Genomic DNA, 19,255 nt, shown 5'->3' on the forward strand with positions numbered 1-19,255 from the left:
GTTTTCTTTTCAGCGACGGAGGCACGTCGGGGTCACCAAATGTCGGAGAAGGGAGACGCGGACACCAATTCGGTCATCAGCAAAGTCTCGTTTATTGATACGCAGAGTGGCGATTAAATACAGTGCTTAATTAGCTCATGCATAGTGCAAAATCTGAGCTCATCATTGGTCTAGCTGTGCGGCTTAGCTAAGCACTTCGGCATTCATGTTTTTCTCAATTCTGCGTGTCTTCCTTATCTCAAGGACACTGTATCCGTGAGACTGAGGCCCACTTTGCTAGCTTTACTAAGTTGATCTGACTATGGCCTTTTTCTTCCAGCTATTCCTGCACCAGGCTCTCTACATGTATGCATGCCCCTGAAAATTTCATGAGCAGCCAGATAATTTCTTAGATGCTGCTGAGAAGCAGCTCTAGGATAGTGAATCTGGGTTTGCTATTCGGGCCTGCTGGATTCCTATTTTCTTCTTCTTCCCCCTCTTCTCCCTTATATTTTCCCCCACTGCCCCACCACCCTCTACCTCCTCCTGAAAACCCTGGTACATATTAAGTCATTGTGTAGTTTGTCCACTGATTTTTACATTATCTGGTAAATTACTAACATTTCTTTTTAATTGAGGAATGTGTCAAGCATAATCTTGACAAATTAATACACAAAAATGTATGCTTGTTTTATTAAATGAAGCTTTGGTAAACCTGTGATGGCCCTGACCAAGTGTTTGTATACTTGTGTGAGTAAAAATATGGCACTGAAAGAACAGTGAAGCATACTGTTTATTTGAGATAAGTTTGCATACTTAATTGACATCTGTAACTTTTTCTGATTATTCTAAGCTGTTAAACTAAATTTTCATGTCTTGCATTCTCTTGATGCAGATTGATTTGCTACTTGCAGCTAGCCTAGTAATTCCCAGTTACAACTAGGTTTTATTCAGACAATAAATATACTTTAAAATGTGCACAGTAAATTGTTACAGATTAAGGTGCCACATGAACTAAAAGTCTTAAAAGTTTTAAGCTTTTTAAAGGATATGCTTTTGAAGGAGGGCAGGAAGTAAACTCCTTCAATTTTATTGCATTATCCTGAAAGAGTTCTTATGGTAGGGCATACTACTAGAGATGGGTGGAAGGAAGGAAGAAGGTGTATGCTAGCTTATTGAAGGAATAAATACTGCTCTTATGACTCCCAAAAGTGCACTTGACGTAAGTTTGTAGTACTGACTTATTGCTGGATTTGAAGAGTGTTGAGAATTTAATTTGAAATATAATGGCTGTTTGTTGAAAACATTACAAATATTAGTGTTAAAACATTACAAATACTGTACTTAATCTTCTTTCCAGAACAAAGCATAGCTATATTGATCTAGTAAGACCAAATGCTTCGAATTATTGGAATGGAGAGAGGAAGACAACTGTGGTTAGTAGAAGCAGTTAAAGATCTTTAAGAATATGTTTAGGTATCAGTATTGAGTTTTAATTGGGCTGTCATTGCAGTTTTTGATACAACTGCATTATTTCAAGTAAAAAGTTGTTTATGTTTTGTCATGGAGATAACACTGAAGTGAATCAAGGTTTTAAATAAGATAATTCTGAGAGTAGCATGATAGTAGCAAATGAAGACATTGCTCAGGTTGAAAAAGATAATGTCAGCTAATACTGGGAGTGCTTAAATATAATGAACATCAACTTCAAAATTGTTTTGAGAAGATATTTTTTGTATCCTTATCTTCAATTTTTTAAAAGTATTTTTAAAATGTACTGAATTGTATTGACTCTGTAACTTATCTAAGCTAGCATTTAGTTAAAAATTACAAAAACCTCCTTTGCTGCAAAATAGATGCCACAGTGAGTATTACGTATTCTTAATATATGTATAATTACAAAGTTGGCAAGCACTGAAGTCTAGTATGATACTTTTTATTTGTATAATGACTGCAAATTAAATATATCTATTTGTATGCTGTTTAGTTAAAAAATTGTATCTAAGAAAATATTTATGCATGTACAACTTAGATGAAAATTCATTGAAATATATCTTTTACAGTTATACATCAATAATAAATGCATCATTTTTATTGCTCAAGATGTGATGTACTTACAGAGAAGGACAAACTGTGAATTCCTTGTTCTTAAACAATCTCTTAAAAGTAAGGGTAAAATACTTGTGTCTGTATGACTTAGAGAAATAGATTTGTCTCTAGTTGTCCAGTCCAAGAGGATTTTTCTCTGCTTTTTTGGGTAATGTTTAAGTTTGAATTAAATTGCTTGGAAACCAGGAAGCAAGAACTTGTCTAACAGTTACTTCAATTTCTATTGCTGCTGGAGGGTCAGGAGTTTCACAACCTAAATGCTAACTTACTGGGAGAGAATGCCTAATGTCGTTCAAAAGAACTTACTTCTGCTCTTAAGTTTTTTTTTATCAGAAAATAAATTGGCTGTATGAAGTTTTGCTACTGAATAGAAAAAAATAAACTTTATTTTTTAAATTATGTTTAATATTAACAAATAATTTCTAAAGCTCCTTTTTCAGCTCAGGTTTATAGTATTGAATTGGTAGATATTATAATAGTGTGATATGTACTGAAAATACAGTGCCTTAAGTTAGTATTCAAGGAATACCTAGATAAATACACACTCATCTATAGAAAGCTATTTCATGAAATCTTTGGTAAGATTTATGTCAGCTAGGATGTATAGCTCAAGTAAATGTGATGCCTATGACTATTCCATATACTGTAAGTGCAGGGCTTACAATAATACTGCTTTACTTAAGGGCTTGACAAGTTATCTGCCCAAGTTCTGATGGGGGCTCTTGGCTTCTCAGGCTTATGAGCATAAGCATGTGGAGAATAATCTTTATATGGACATGTTAGACCATGTAATTTAACTTCTGTTTTTTTCTTCTATCTTAGTGATTTAGAATCTAGACGAGAAGTTAAGAAAGAGGAGGGTGAAGCATTTGCACGAGAGCACGGACTTATCTTTATGGAGACATCTGCCAAAACTGCTTCCAATGTAGAGGAGGTAACTTTGCTCAACACTGGCTAAAACAGTTGATGAAAATTACACTTATTTGTGTAGATACTATTCCCCTAGATTTTGGGTTCCTTAACTTGAATTAACTACTCTTTATATTATGAGGAAGACAATGTCTATGTTGTAATTACACAGCACTAATTATATTGTTGAGACTTCCTAATTAATGTACTTGTGGGGTTTTTTGAAGTATTTGATCAGAGAAATGACTAACTTCTGTCTGCCATTAAATTCAAGAAGTAAGGCTAGAATAGATTTGCTAGTCCAAAACAAGCCAAGCTATTGGTATTCTTGGCAGATGTCACTGTAACCTGTTCTAAAGGCTCCTGATATATCACGAGCTCTTCAGAGCAATCTCTTGCAGTGCTTTTGTATTTGTACTGTCATCATCTTTCCTCTCTACTACCTAGTAGGAATCTTCTTCAATTTGCACACAGCTTCTGTTTTCTGTCCTCTGCAGAGCTGATCAAGAGGTCATTGTCTTGGTTACTGTAGCCTGCTATCTATCTGAATAAGTTTTTCTGGTTTTGCTGCTTTAAAGAACTTAGGTCTTTTCAAGTTTGGCTTATAGTTCACTTTTCTGGACACATGTGAGTTCTTGCATCTCTCACCTTGGTTTACTGCATTCCTTTCTTGAAGGGTAGTCATGGTGGGCTGAGCTCTGCTGCAACTGAATCCCACCAAGTTGCTCACTCAGTGCCTCTGTCCAGCAGAATGGGGGAAAGAACGAAAAGAGCCAAAGGCCCTCTATCAGGGCCTGAGATAGAGTTTTAAAAATGAAGGAAGGAGACAGGTGAGGAGTGACAGAAAGGCAGTCACTCACAACTTCCTACAAACAAATTGAATCTCAGCCAGCCTCTGAGAAAGAGTGACTTTGACTACCCTTTGGTTTTAATTCTTGAGCATTATATTGTATATTACGAAATATCCCTCAGGCCAATTCTGGTCAGCTGTCCTGGCTGGTTTGTGTCCCCCATGATTTTGCCTACCCTAAGCCTAATCACTGTTAGGAGATGGGAGTGTAAGAAACAGAAAACCTTGACACTCAGCAGTAGCTAAAACATCGGTGTATTATCAACACTGTTTTAGTCATAAATCTGAAACACAACACCATGAAGAGTGCTGTAAATAAAACTGTGGTGTAGCCAGACAAATACAATGGTGTACCAAGAGTTCCAGCTGAGATGCTAGTGCTATGTACAGCAGAAAGATTGCTTCACATGTCTTTCAAGCCCATACTCCGTTCATCTCCACTGACCTTTCTTAAAATGACATAGTTCAGCTTCTTATGCTACATAATCTACTCCTCTTCTTTCTCAAAATTATCCTAAATTCAAAATGGTGTGTGACCAATGAGGTACTTTTATTGGTAAAGCCTTTTAGTTATAAAATATTTAAACTTTTTTGAAAAGTTACAGTAAGTTATAGATGACTGTCACAGAACTCGCTACTACCTGTTTCTAACATTATCACCTCTTTTTGCATCAAAAAATAGATCCTGAATCAATTGTCCAGTAAATGAATATCCAGTATCTAATGCATCTCTGATTATCAGGAGGCCAGTGAGCATAAAGTTCTTTACCAAAAAGTTCACGTAGAATCCTCCCCTTGTGATTATATGAGTGAGTGATGTGTGTGTGTACTAACTTCCTAATTCTAGTGGAAGAGCTTTAGAATGTAATCCTTTCTAGTGACAGTCAAGTGCAAGTCTCAGTAAACACAAAAAAAAGTTGTATGATGTAGAACAGTTAACAGCTACAGAAGCAAAATCCTAACCTCTAGCAGTTTCTTTATATGAACAAATCAGCTTCTCTTGGTAATGTTTCTTTAAGCTGTTTCCCTTGTTTAATCCTGATTTCCACCTCTGTGGAATACCTTAGTAAATCCGTAGCTGAAGCAGTACATTGACCGTTTTTGTGCTTGGATTTTAAAACAGTTTAAAATTGTTCATTATATTCTTCAGGATTGTCTCACTACCTAAATTTCGAATAGAAATGGATGGTAAGGAGTGCAAAACATCTGTTGGCTGTTTCTTTTGTGCAAGGCTGTTGGAGAAGTTTCCACCCTGTTTGCCTAATAGGTAATAGATGGTGGGGAGCGGGAAGTAGATGCAGGCTCTTCCTTCATAGTTGCTTTGGAGACTTCTAAGAATTTGCTGTGACCACAGAGTTAAATCATGTATTTCATGTAGAATGGGATTGTGTAAGAGTTTCTGCATCACTGAGAGGATAGAATGATTACTGGAGGGAGGTTAGGCACAGGCTTATAATTTGACTGCTGTGCAAGGACAGTTAATGCTAGTCTCTTCAGCAGTATCATTTTTATTTAAACAGGAGGTTGCTGGTTTTCTTTTAGCCTCTGTCTAAAGCTGCAAAGGTAACCATCAAAATATTACTGACTTTTTGTACTTCCTTTTTTTTCTCTTCAGTGATTTCTAAGGTGATTGTACTTAGAGCAGCGTACACTTCGTCATGCATGGCTGTGGGTTTCTCACGGTAGAATCTTGTTAACTTTTAGAATCTTGGTTATCATATTTGCTGTACTATGTTGAATTGTGGATGGGTGACGTGCACTCTGAAATACTGTTTTCAGACTTTAGTGCTGCTGATTTACTTTTTCTAAGAAAACACCATTATGTCCATTGGGAGGCTTTTCACTTGTACATGCGTAAGTCTGGGGTCTGAACCCCAGGCAGATTTGCACTTGCTTTAATCATAGCATCCATTACTCTCATTAAACCAACATGTAATATATTAAGATTTTTGTCTTATTTGCAAGAGACATTATCACATGAGTTTTTTCATTTTTAGTTCAGCAGTAGTATATGACTATTGATTGTGCTCTTAACTGCAACCTGCAGTTCAGAGTTTACTGAGAGTTTACTGCTTGGGCAGGGGCAGAGTAGAATCACCAGCATAACCTCAGGGTGACCATGTAGTCCCCTCTAGCACAGGGTGCTTAACTCATTTTGTGCACTGATTCTCAAGGAGTAAGGATAGCTAGGTGTATTTGGGAAGCTACAGCAACTTCATGCATTATTATTTCATTCTGGAGTGCTCCTTTTAATAGTGATTCATGATGTGACCAATCCTAAGCCAGAAAGTTTTCTGGATGGTGGTCAAAGCAGTGCTAGACAACATCACTGTTCAGAAGCTGACCTCACTTGAGTTGTGCCAGTGTATCACTGACTCTTAATATGGGAGTTGGTTTTAGTAAGTTGTTTCCCATATAGAGGGGTGCCTATGGCAAACTTAAGAGCATTGTTTGTGTTATTCCAAGTTGTCTGCACATAAACAGAAGGCAATAATGAATTCATTATTTAGGATTAAATTTGAGTAGACTCATGGTTTTAACTGAGCAATGGAGCACTTCTGCTACATGGAGCTCGATGGTCATTCAATGGTTCTGTTTCAGTTGTAACTTAATTTTCTCTTCAGGCAGTTTCTTTCATACTTTTGCTTAAATGGATAACAAATATTCAAAGCTCCTGTAGTTTCAACAGTGGCACAGTTAAGAGAAGGGAGATGGCATTTTGTAATATTCTGAAGGGTGAAAGTGAAAATCTCATGGAAAGATTAGATTCTCAGAGGTGTCTAAAGTTGAACTGATTTTTAGAGTGTGCTTTATTTCCCTTCCAACCCTCTCTGAACACAACTAATAGCTGTGATTTAGTTAATAAAACTTGAAAGTCATAGGATGTTAATAATTTTCATAGCAATTTTCATTGTGTTGTAAAGCGACACACAAGAGATAATCTGACTAGCACTTGCAAAAGAGCAGGATTTCTGCGTCATGAGTCTTTTAAAAAACCCAAGAAGCACCCACCCAAAAGTTAGGTTTATCTTAATTTGTATCAAAACCAGTGTTCCTTCAAGTTCCTAGAAATCAAAGTTCTGTGACCTTTCAGCTGTGCAAAGCTGACATTTTTGCCAGTTTCTCTCATGAGAAAATGGGGTTGAAGCTCATGTCAGGTCAGCTGAGGAAGGTAGAAGGAACAGGACACGTAGCTGTAATGAAGATACACAGCTTTTAGCTGCATGTGGCAAATCCTTGGATTGTGCCCCAGCTTCACAGTAAGGAATGCTGGCTCTGCCATGGTTCTTGGGGCTTCTGAGCATCTCATGGTTCTCTGTTAACTGTGTGTTTCAGGCTTTATAGAAGAGCATGAAATGTATGATACTGCCTGCCTGACCTGTAGATTCTTGGAGAAATGGATTCTTAGTTCTGGAGGTTTATCTTTTTTTTTTTCTCAAGTATTGTGTTCTGTGCAACTCTTCAACAGTTACAGAACTTTTTAAGTCAGTTTGAACTGTAGTAATGTGCTCACTAAGTTTGTCAGAAAGATTGTGCCTCAACAGGAAGATAAAGAAATTGCTGTCAAGTTCTGGTTTGTGTCTTTGCATCTATACTTCAAATATAAGGTTATAGATGTGTTGGGATGCTTTTTGGGGTGTGGGTTCATTATATAATACGTTACTACTGCTTCTAATTAACCCCTCTGCATCCCTTCTAGTGTGCTAGGCTTCTTCCTGAAAGATCATTTAGCTATAAAAAGCATTATTGTAGGTGTATAAAAGAGCTGCTCAGAGCTTTGGAATCTCACTTTATCAAGTGGCCATCCAGCACCACTTACACGCTGGGATGGTGAATGCTTTAGGCATAAATCCATTTGTTGTCTGTGTTGTTACTGTTTCTAAATGCATTCTTAAATAGTAGAGCAATCTAACTATATCATATCTTACTGCTAAAAGATAAGATAGGAAGTTGGAGAGGAGGGGGCAGTTCTAGGTGTTTACTGGGTCACGCTTTAGAATTTGTGATATATTTAACCTTTAAGCTTTCCTCATGTAATTAATTGTAAAAAAGAATCCAGGAAATAGGGATTGCCCAACTTTTATTTCCATGCATTAAATTTAATTTTAATTTTGCCACCAGAGGGCAGCATGTTCCACGAGCTGGCCGTGCTGAACGTGATCTCGTACCTGATTTTAGGCAAAGATGAACTTGTAAAGTCTTGAGTTTTGAAGAGTATTGGTGATTCATTTACAAGTTTTTCCTGTTATGCTCAGCTTATAGCAAAGTCCTCAGATCCTTGTCCTGCCACTAGCTTTCTGAGAAAGACAAGTGACATTGTCATCTGCAAATGAAAACTAAATGTAGCTGCTCTACTGCTCACGTTCTGGAGCCCCTAGCTGCTTATTACTCTTGCATAGTCTCCATGAGACAGAGGTATCAGGAACTTACTCTCTTACATGTTTCTTGCGTTGTTTTTATCAGTTAAAAAATTCATTCTTTGTGGATTTGTCTCAAGGGTAGCAAAACTGTATTACTTGTTTATTTGTGTGATATGAATGTTGAAGTTTATTTAATTCTACATTCAGTGTTTGTAGGATTAATTTACCTTTAAATGCAGTATCTGTAGTGTTTGTTAGTTGCAGTTTTGGGTTGTTTGAGGATTTTTGGGGCAAGCATTGTGAAACATGACTTCTTGATTCTCATGTTGCAATATGATCTGGGAAACTCCTTATACAAATAATCTAAAGTGATATTATACTGATATATTGTGATTTAAAGGCCTCTTTTGTTGGCTTTGCAGTAGGTGCAGGCATGACACAACAGGCAGATCACATCTTGCAAGACTCACTTTACAACTTGTACAGTAATACACTTTTCCTCAAAGGGGCATTGCTATTATTTGGAAATCTAGTTATAATGAGCACACAATTGAAAAACACTTTACATTAAAACAAATCACTGAATAACTTGTATATATCACCTTTGTATATACCTTTTTTTATGCTGTGGTACAGTTATATTCAGCAGTCTCATACATAAAAGCATCAATCAGTTGTGGTTTAGAAAATTACCAAGAGTTAAATATTACATGTAGGTATTTTCCTGAAGGTACATTGTTTTCTTGAATTTTCCCAAAATGTAGTCAAGGATTTTTGTATTTGGAAGTCTAATATACTGATTTTGCAAAAGTCTCTCACTTCCTTTTATGAGTCATAGAGGTACTGTGTACTAGGGCATTGCCATCTTTCAGGTGGTTATGTATAAATGCAGGGTGAGTCTGGTACCGCCTCCCCTGGAGTGGTGAAAACGAACCTGGCCTGATTTAGGACGGGAAGGCATGAGTATCTTTGTTCCAGTGTTTTAATAGCAGCAGCATTATGGGAATGCACAGTGCAACTGCAGTAGGCATGGTAGGCAGCCAGCTGAGCCCTTGTAGGCTTGCTGGTGAGGTCTTGTGTGGAAGTGGCTAAACTGCACCTGGATCCAAGTCGGTGCATGAGGTGCTACAGCTGTGTTCTTGCAGTCCCCTGCACATGGTCTAATAAAGCTAAACTGGATTTGAGGGGAAATCACTTTGTCTTTCTGCATCTATGGCTCAGTTAATCTGAAAATAGGATAAACTGCCCATAAATAATTAAGAGTTTATAGTATACTGCGTATTCCAAATAGGAGTTAGTACATGCAGTATTAAAAGAGATTTTTGGAAGATGTCAATTCTACTAAGTTCATCTTCTTGTCTTTGCTAATTGGGGCATTAGCATGCAATGCCAAAATCTGATATGATGTTCTTAAAGCAGGTAGACTGCTGTTTTAGTTATGTTCTCAGGTAATTGAGTCTGCTTACACTTGGAATCATAAGTTAACTTAAAATATATGGATGGGAGAAACAAATGGAAGTGTCAGGGAATTCAAGTCTCTCTTCATGGCTGATGAGCATCAATTTTTTAGAACACATACAAAGAAGGGAATGTGAGGTAGACTTATTATATACTAAATTCTTATTTGTTTTCAAATAGGAATTACTTCTGTGGCCCAGTGCAACCTGGCATTTTGCTATACAGAGTAACAGTATGTGCTGTTTTAACACTAAATATGTCATGCACCAGAATCATTGATGGGAATGGGGTAGTTAGATTTTGACTTCAAGAGAACTGAAATGATAGAACTGAGATTAACAGACTACTTGGATTTTTCAAATCAACAGTTTCTTGGCCAATATGTTTAATATTAAAATATACTGCACTGAACTCAGTATGCTCTTTCACTTTATACAGTACATGTGTAGTAACGGAAGGAATTCTGTGTTTCTGCAGTGCTGTTTTCCAGTGCATTTTACTGTTTTTTGTGAGGATGGATGCATTGCTACAATGACTGCTCTTGAGTGGAGTAGCCAAAAGTTAATTTATTCTCAGTTGTATTAGTTTGGAGCCTGTTAAAATTCTAGCTTGTTGCTCTAAAGTAATTTCTATAGATTTAATGTAATTCTCATGAAATTAATTCCAAGAGTTGGTGTACTTAAGCCAGCATCTTCTAGAACCATTAGAAGTGCCAGTTGTTAAGTGCTTGTTTACATGAAGTTATCATAACGCTTTTTTAAGACTTCAAGTTCTGTTTAATGTCCCGCTGAAGTAGAAGTAAGGATCCTCACAGAATCCAGCTGTGTGAATTTTCAAAGTTGACTTATACCCTGCACATATGAGGCCATTACAATAATTAGTATATTATCAGGAACAACGATAAGTTTGAATTTTTTTCTCTACATGGAAAACTTCAGATTCTGAGGAATTTGAAGCAATTCGTAGTTGGCCGAAAGCCAATTTTTCTTCTCAACTCTAACACGTGTTTGAAAAACGAACTCGCTTCCTAAGTGCCTTGTGAATCTGCAATGATTAATTCTTCTCATTATTTTGCTGCAAATTCTCATGACCCTCTGTGATGATTCGATCACCCACTTAGAGTTTATGCATATTCATATCTCTCTGCTCCTGCTGCAGTCGTTCAAGTCTCCTTCACTGGCTGTGGTGTGTGCTTGGTGCAGTAATTGAGCTGCAGTAGATTGATTACTCTGGGGAGCTGTAAGGCCTTTAAAGGTGAAAACATATCAGTCCTGTTAATTAGGAAACAAAGCTCTGGTGGCAAGTTCAGCAGTCAAATGCTTCCAGTGTAGAAATGAGGAAAGGTATGATTTGTTCCTCTCCGTGAACCCTGTTTACTTTTTTATATTTGAATTAGATCTGTATTTGCTGTAATAGGCTTGTGCAGAAGGTAGCATGTCTTGTATGATTGCATGATGTTGGTATTTTAAAACAAAAAGAGGCTGTGTGTTTATTGTAATTACTGGCTGCTGTTAATCACCTCCTAAATTATACATTATTTTAGGCATTACTTGACCTATAAAGCTAAATGAGAGATGAAGAATGGAATCATTGATTGTAAACTTTAACCAGAAGCATTTATATCAGTCACTTTTTCAGACCTGCATGTCAAAGTATTTTCTCTGAATAAAAACAATAGATTTTTAGAAGTAGTTATAAAACCTGGAACCTCTCCTTTCTACTATTAAGATGTCTGTTGCCCATTGTGTGCAAGATTAATTAAAGAGAATACGTCCTTAAAATTAGGTGAATATTAAATGATAGCGTAAGGTTTCATCCAGCAGACAGCATCCTTACATCATCATTGTAAGTACCCTGTGGTTTTATGTTGCTAAGCACTCTAATCTAGAGTGGCCTATTACAAAGATATTAAGGGTAGGGGAAACCATCTGCCACACAATCTATCCATAAGGGTCAGAAATAAATAATTTAAAAGTAATTTATATATCTTAAAAACCACTTTTTCCCTGTAATTACTGGACAACAGATTGTAGAATACAGACATTATGAAAATGCCACTGTTTTTGTAAACAGTGTGTGATCCATTGCCGCTTCAGGGTGGGTTATAGGATGCTGTTGTCATACCTGTTTCTGCAGAGGTCAGGAAGGAAAGTCTCACTGAAGTAACTGCACATGGGATTGAATTCCAATTAGTGCATCTTACACCAAAGGGTATCGCATTCATTGTGTCTGTGGTCTTTTTTCCTCTGTTTTAGGCATTTATTAACACTGCAAAGGAGATCTACGAGAAAATCCAGGAAGGAGTTTTTGACATTAATAATGAGGTAACTTTTAGTACTCTGTACACTCTCTGCTTCTTAAAAGTACAAAATTCACCTTCCCTAGAAGGCTGGACAGTAAAGGATTTGTCTGTTCCATTTGGATGTAGAATTGTCTGCCATTGTGTTAAAAATGGATTAAAATAAGTGACCCTATCCATCCATGAAGCATTGCAAAATAATATAAATCCCCAAAAGAGAAGAAAATCCACTTTCATCCACTTCTCCATATGGTGTCATCTGTTTTCAAAGATAATTTTCCACTATGTAAATGGGGGACCATGTTGATATGCCAGATGCACTCCATGAGCTGTCCAGTTTAGGGGAGGGATTGCTTTGAGAGTTACATAAAAGACTTTTGAAATGTTCCTGGTTTAGGTGGCTGGATACTGTAGGGAATAAAAGATTAGCTATTTTGCTTATGCATATTACTGAAGTCACAGATTATTGGAGCCTGTACCTCTGCTTGTTTTGGTTGGGGGTGGAGAGCTGGAGAAAGGGGAACGAGAGCTAGAAAGACATGTAACATCTCTTAAATTTTGAAATTACTGTGCTGTTGAAAATCTTGCTTCATAACACTAGTATTGTATAGAAATGTTATAAACTCTTTGTTAACAGTCTCATAGAAAATCTGACAATGTGAAGTGGTCAGTCTTTTCTGAAGATCAAGTTGGGGTTTTTTTATCCTGAATGTCCCTAAATATTGTTGCTGAGGTGCTTAGTGAAATCACATGTGAAAATCTGCACCACCACTGTTGTGTTTCTGCTTTGTGGAGAGGTGTGCCCAGACTGTCAGTGTGATGCTTCTCTTAAATATTGCAGTCCTTGCAGGATTGTTCAGAGTAGGGAGGGAATTGGCAGGACTCAAATTAAGTAGCTTTGTCTTTCCGCTCAATATATTTCAACATGAGTAAATTGAGACTATTGAAAATAATACTCATGACTTAAGAGAGGAAAAAGTGAGAAACTTCAGTAGTATGCAAAGTAATGTATCAGGAAACTTGAAGCTAAATAAGACTTGAATAGTAATCCTCTAAACTAATTCTGACTGGAAAGTGTATGCGCATTTTGGTGAAACACTTCTTAAATTCAGTTCACTGATGAAAAATTTAAAATTGTCTTTCACATCTTTCCTGAAGAAATGCATTTGGTAGTGCAATATAAATTGGAGAGCATTCAGAGTGACTGAAAAAGCATGCTCGTTGTATCTGTCGAGTTTCATATAGTAGCTGACTGCTTTACTGTGCCTTACAGAGCTTTGATTGCAATATGCTGTCAAGAGCCAACAGTCCGTGCTACTTATTTGGCTTTATGCCAAGTCTGGCTCCTTGATTCCTCAAGAAGTTGCTATCAGCCCAGAGGGGGCAAAACCAATGAGCCATAGGGCATGCTTTTTATTAAAGAGGAGTCAAAGAGCGAAAAGAAACCACATCAGCTGCTGTCAATACTGAGCGAGTGCCAGAAACCCGAAGGCTACCACTGCTGCAGAACAACTGCCAAGCACCATAAATCTGAGATTTGCTGTGACGCAAAGTTTCCTTAAGAGCTTAATTTCTGAAGCTACTGTATTACTTTTCTCAAAGTGCTGTATTTTTAGGTAAAATCCACTTGAGGGAGTGAGGGTTAAGATATAAGTGTGATTTTGATGAATGAAAGAGCTACGCTGTGTGTGGGTTCTTGGCAAGTAGCCATGTCTTTTGGGATCACAGGAATTATTGATGACACAGAACACTCGTATGCCCTTAGCCTCTACAGCTGATTCAACACAGAAAGAAATGCTGTCTAGAGAGGAAAAGTTTTATATTAAACTGTTAAACTAGTGGAGATTGTGGCAAGAGGGGAGAGGTTATACATTCTTAGCAAATGCTATGTATTTTTAAGCCATATGCCAAGTAGTATTTAAATACAATTCTTGCTCTGTGGTTTTTTTTGGGGGGTTTAAGCTGCAGAGTGTAACATGGAGCTGAAATATAAATGAGAAGGAAGGCATCTCTAAATAATATTTAATCACTAAGAACATGCTGGGGAAAAAACTACAAACTTTGCTGTATTTATTGCATACATTAGGAGAATTTGTTATATGATTTTCTAAATAGAAAAAGTAGCTTTTCAAATATATTCTGAAATATTTACCCTGTGTATTAACTTCATTTCAGGCAAATGGCATAAAAATTGGCCCTCAACATGCTGCCACCAACGCAACACTTGCAGGCAATCAGGGAGGACAACAAGCTGGAGGAGGCTGCTGTTGAGCCTGTTTTTACTTTCTAGCTGCCTGGATGGGGCCTACTTACTTGTTTGTTCACCCTTCCCTCCCCCTGCCCCGCTCGCCTCCAATTCAACTGAGACATGAAACTTGTAAGTTGGTTTCCTGTTGCAGAAGACTTTATCCTTCAAATTCTTGTATAACTTTGAATAAATGGTTAATGTTCACTTAAAGACAGATTTTGGAGATTGTATTCATATCTATTTACATTTGATTTCTAGGTCAATTGATGTGATTATTTTTGTTAAATGTTGTCTTGTGCCCTTGACTACGAACTGAATTGTATTAAACACTACAAAGTCATCTGAGTATTTTAATCAGTTTGTGTAGTTAGGTTTCCCAGCTCCTGAGGTTACCTAATGTTTAATATTGTAGAGCTGTCCTCAAGTTTTTTGTCAATTTTCAAGGCTATGAAGAGAAGCGGAAGGACTCTTTTAATTCTGTATTTATCACTTTCTGTATATATAGTTTAATAACCTGCTTGGGTGTACTTGCCAAGCTAGAATTCTTTAATGCATTTGCATAAAATCTATACTACTTAGAGCTTGAAAACTACAGAAGCATTAATAGGAATTGCTTGGATGCTAAATTTTAAGCCTTTTTGACATTGTTAGCATGTTCATGCTCCCCTGTCATTATCCTGAAGTCCGAGAGAGATGCTTAATGTATATTACTAGAGGCTACATACGTGCTATCTATTTTAATGCCAAATGTTTGCTGTTTATCCACAATTTCCACAACACCTCTTCAGAAATGGATTAGCTGTTTGCCTTAACAAATACTATAGGTGAAAACAGAGTATGGGTGAAAAGTAGAGGAGGAGTTGATAAATTTGAAATGGCACATTTTAAAAACATTAATCTTCTCAATGTTTTTTTTCTTGTTTACCACTTGATTTCTAGGTATATTTTTCATGCAAGGACAGTTTTTCAACCTAAATGTATAGTGGTTGTGTAAAGTTTTCTTTTAGTGACAACTTGTAATCCTAAATATATGGTAAGCATCTTGTCTATTGTGAAGAGGGTGTGAAAATAAAATCTGCCAGTTTGGAAATCTTGATGAAAATCAAAACTACAAATGTTTTGTTACTTATTATGGTGATGGCTGGGAGGGGGCATACTTTTCCTCAAATGAAAGGGTTGCAACACTGCAAAACAAAATCCTGTGTTTAAGTGTTTATTTGTTAAAATACAGAATGTTCATGTCACCTTTCATAGAAATGTGCAAACAGCTGAGTTTCTATCTCATCCTGTTTAAATAATTGCAGACAAAAGGGTGACGCTAATGCTAGGCCATGCTTCATGTATTGGGGGAAATAAAGGGGCTGGGGGCAAGCAATGACTGCAAAACTTTTGGACCAATATTGACTGCAACACAACACTGGGGAAAGGGATCCTCATGTCACCCATTCTAATTGTCTGAACTTGAACATCCAGCGTGAATAAACTTCAGCCTGACGGGTGTAACATAGCAGTGGTTCTGAGATTAAATAAAATTTGAAAAAATGGTGTGGAACCTTTCGTTGATATCTCAGAGAAGGGGGAACCAGTACAGATTTATGTTAGTTGCTGACTTCAGTTCTTTTTTACACATTTAGGAACATTTGCAGCAATGTAATATAATTGTTTTCAACTTTTATATTACTAAGAGGTTACTCCATTTACATACTTTCAACTGCGATCTGTTTATTATTCAAAGTTTGCATTTATAGCACACAGTGTTTCAGTTGAAGTTGGAGCACAATTTTCAATGACAATAAAACCATAGGACTGAATTGCATGGATGACAAGGGAAAACTGGCATGTTCTAACTAGCTCTTTACAAGAAGGAGTGAACAAACAGGACTATTAGCCTGAATTAACTACTTAAAGGTTTTTTTGCTTGGCAATGTAGAATTCAGTTGCTTGAGAAGCGAGAAAAGTGTGCTCTTATATAGCAACCTAAGCTTCACTACAAAGGGTAATAAATTTAGCCGTAAAAATTGTCCATTAAGGGAGCAGGAGGGCGCATTTGTACACTGCCCTGAGAAGAACAAAAATTCATGCTGTTTTAAGTGGTGATGATTTGAAAAAAAAGCATCTGACAGTCTCATTTTCTGAAAATGTGGAAGAGGTATAGAATTTCCCAGGAATCCATGGCTACTATCATAAAGAGCCACCAGTGCTGCTTTTTGGGGGCTGAGAGGGGCAGGGGGAATATGCTGTGACTTACTAAAGTCATGTATGCAATCAATTGCTGATCCTGCTGGTTTGGTCCTGGCTCACATGCCAGTCTTAGACTGTACATTATGTTAAGACTGTGGTACTTTCAAAGAGTAGCTAGAACACAACTGAAATTTCCATGCATTCTGGCTGGCTTTTTGTCACAAACTTTATGCACATGTAAACCTTTTGTTGCTACAGAAATCTCTATTTTTGTAGGGGTTCTTGAGAAGCCCTGATGCTATTTTATCCCATTAGAATTTGAAAATTTTATAGCATAGAACTTAGCAGGAAGATTTACTTCTAAAGTGTATGCTTTAATAAGATGATTCTTTCCCAGGTTTCAGTTTTACCTGTGCATGAGTGACTGATAACTTGCTGAGATTCCATGTTGAATTCCAGTTGCTTTTGTTGGCTATATTTTCACAACCAAAGAACCAAAACATGGTTTCTCAGCAACTTGTACAGCTGTTACATGTAATGTGAAGCTGTTGATGCTTTAAAATGATACTAAGGTGCAATTTTTCCCTTAGTCCAGTTTAGGATATAAAGTATAGTTTGAAAATAAAATGGAAGAATGGGGTGATAAGCCCTCTAAGTATGACTAAAAACTTGTCTCTCCCATTTCTGCTAAAAATTAAATGCTCCAGGAATTTTGGCAGTCAATGAAGAAAGATTAACAACTCCCCCTCAGTCTTAGACCTGTGCCTCTCTTTTGGTTTCAGTCACTCTGATTTATTCTTGCGCAGATCAGGCTCAGCAGTGAGTTAAGGTAAAACGGCTGCCAAAACACTTGCTGATAAGCTAAAGTAGCGAGTGTCTGAAGCCCCTAGCAAGCAGTGAGAGCTCCATCCCCTTCTCCAGCGTTGCATCCTTTCTGCTGTGTTACTTTTTGTGACACTTAGTTTCTTGTGGTGGTCGTTGAAGAACCTTTAGCTGCAACATTTATATGTTGTTAGGATTAGAAGGGCACACCAAATGACACATTTAAAGCAGAAATAATTTTTCCAGTTTAAGAGTTCACCTGTGACTGTTAGAGGACTAAATCTGTTCTTGGGAAGCAATTGAAACCTTTTCAGGTTCAGAAATACAGATAAACTGAATCCGAATGAAGAAAAGTATATTAAACGAACTTAGAAATATCAGAAGACGACTTTGAGCATTGCATGTTTTTTTTTTTTTAAGTGGCCGTTCTTAAAGAGGGTACCCTAATGTGCCTATATTTTTCTCTTAGTTGATACCAGTAGGGTATTGCTTTTGTAAATACTTAGGCCTGAGGTAGTGATTCCTCTTAACAGACTGTTCTTTTGATACTACTGAGTGTTCTACAACTTTCTTCTTAGGTTTTTTAGTTGATTTGTTTGTTTTGGGGTTGTTTTTTTTTGGTTCTAAATCAAGTTTCTCCTGTGTATTATCTCCTTATAGTCTTTTCTGTTTTCATATTGTTTCGTTCAAACTAAATCCTGTGAGCAAAATGCTGTCTTTACTTGCTCCGTATCCATAGCTCCCAAGCTTACGGGAGTTTGCCCAGTATGGGGCATTTGTTTTAGGGGTGGAAGGGTGGGGCAGAGGGAGGGAGGGATATTTGTGCTATCTGGCTGCGTGGTATAAAACCATGAAGGAAGTATTGCACGGGCTCTGCTACTTGTTACACCTACTGTGTGTGCTGGTTTGCATGTGTGGGGGGATATAATTTGCCTAGTCCTCTTCCACTATTGCATGGGATGAGATAGGGGAGACAGAGGAAGACTAACAGGTTTTATTTGGTTATCTTAATAAATTTGTTTGCTGAGATCATATGTATGATTTGTGTATACTTAATGTTCCTCCCCCTAGAATCTCTTGTGTTATTTTCTGCCACATTGCTGCAATGTAACTTTAACAGTATGCAGTGGTGATTTATTGTAATACACTACTGAAATCTCCATTTGTAAATAATCCAGGCTGCTGCTGTGTAAGTAGCTGATGAAATGTCTTTACTGGGTCTGCCGCGTATGAAAGAAACCACAACATTAGGCAATAAAAACTACTAACAGAATGTTACAAAACCGAGACCATGACAAAAAAAGCAGCATGTTGTGGATCTATCATTTTTATTCTTGGGACAGATTTTATTATTTTTGGAACTATTACAAGACTTATGTTAAATATTGTGGATGATAAGAGGAAACAGACTCTTGGCAAACATGGAAAACCAATTACAGCATATTACCCTATTCCCCTTCCAATAAAGGAGGGGCAAAGCTAAAAGTTTATTCTTTGCTTAGCAGCTGGGGGAGGGGGGGAAGTGTTGCTGCTTTAGCATTGGCTTGAAGAAAGAGATTGTTGCTGTAGCAATTTTACCACAGCCAACCCAAGCTGAAGAAGGCAAACCGATTGTATTCCACAGTCACTTATACCCCAGCCTAAAAAAGCACACTGTTTTGGGAATGCTGAGTAAAGAAACGGCTATTCTGTACCATCGGGTATACTTTTCACTTTAAAATAAATTGTAAAAACTTGTGTTTGGTTGCAAATCTCTGTGTCATGGTGATAGGTGTTTGACTTGATGTATGGACTGGAACACATATCAGATACTTAGAATGGGATTTAACTGCAACATCCCACAGCTCTGTAGCATAGGGATGAAATAAGGTACAGAAAAACCTACTTCAAAGTTTATTTAGAACTCTGCATAGCCTTTGTATTCCTCTCCCAAATTAAAGTTCTTGTAAAATTGTCTGTGGTAGTATAAATGTAGATGAATGTTTGTTAAGAGTTTCCCCCCCCAGCATAGTTATGATTTTTAGAATTCTTTCATTAAA

The 19,255-nt window shown here is 37.1% G+C and overlaps 1 protein-coding gene across 1 annotated transcript in view; it reads left to right on the plus strand.

Moving 5' to 3' along the window:
• The window catches only part of RAB2A (RAB2A, member RAS oncogene family), a 47,960-nt gene extending 32,195 nt beyond the window's left edge, over window positions 1-15,765 (plus strand). The window contains exons 6-8 of the mRNA XM_014873071.2: window positions 2,911-3,022; window positions 11,922-11,990; window positions 14,141-15,765. Coding sequence (XP_014728557.1) covers window positions 2,911-3,022; window positions 11,922-11,990; window positions 14,141-14,236 — 277 coding nt within the window. The 3' untranslated portion in view covers window positions 14,237-15,765. The remainder of the gene's footprint in view (window positions 1-2,910; window positions 3,023-11,921; window positions 11,991-14,140) is intronic.
• Window positions 15,766-19,255: the final 3,490 nt, after the last annotated feature.

Source organism: Sturnus vulgaris, chromosome 1, assembly GCF_052056855.1.
Source record: "Sturnus vulgaris isolate bStuVul1 chromosome 1, bStuVul1.hap1, whole genome shotgun sequence".
Lineage (NCBI taxonomy): Eukaryota > Metazoa > Chordata > Aves > Passeriformes > Sturnidae > Sturnus > Sturnus vulgaris.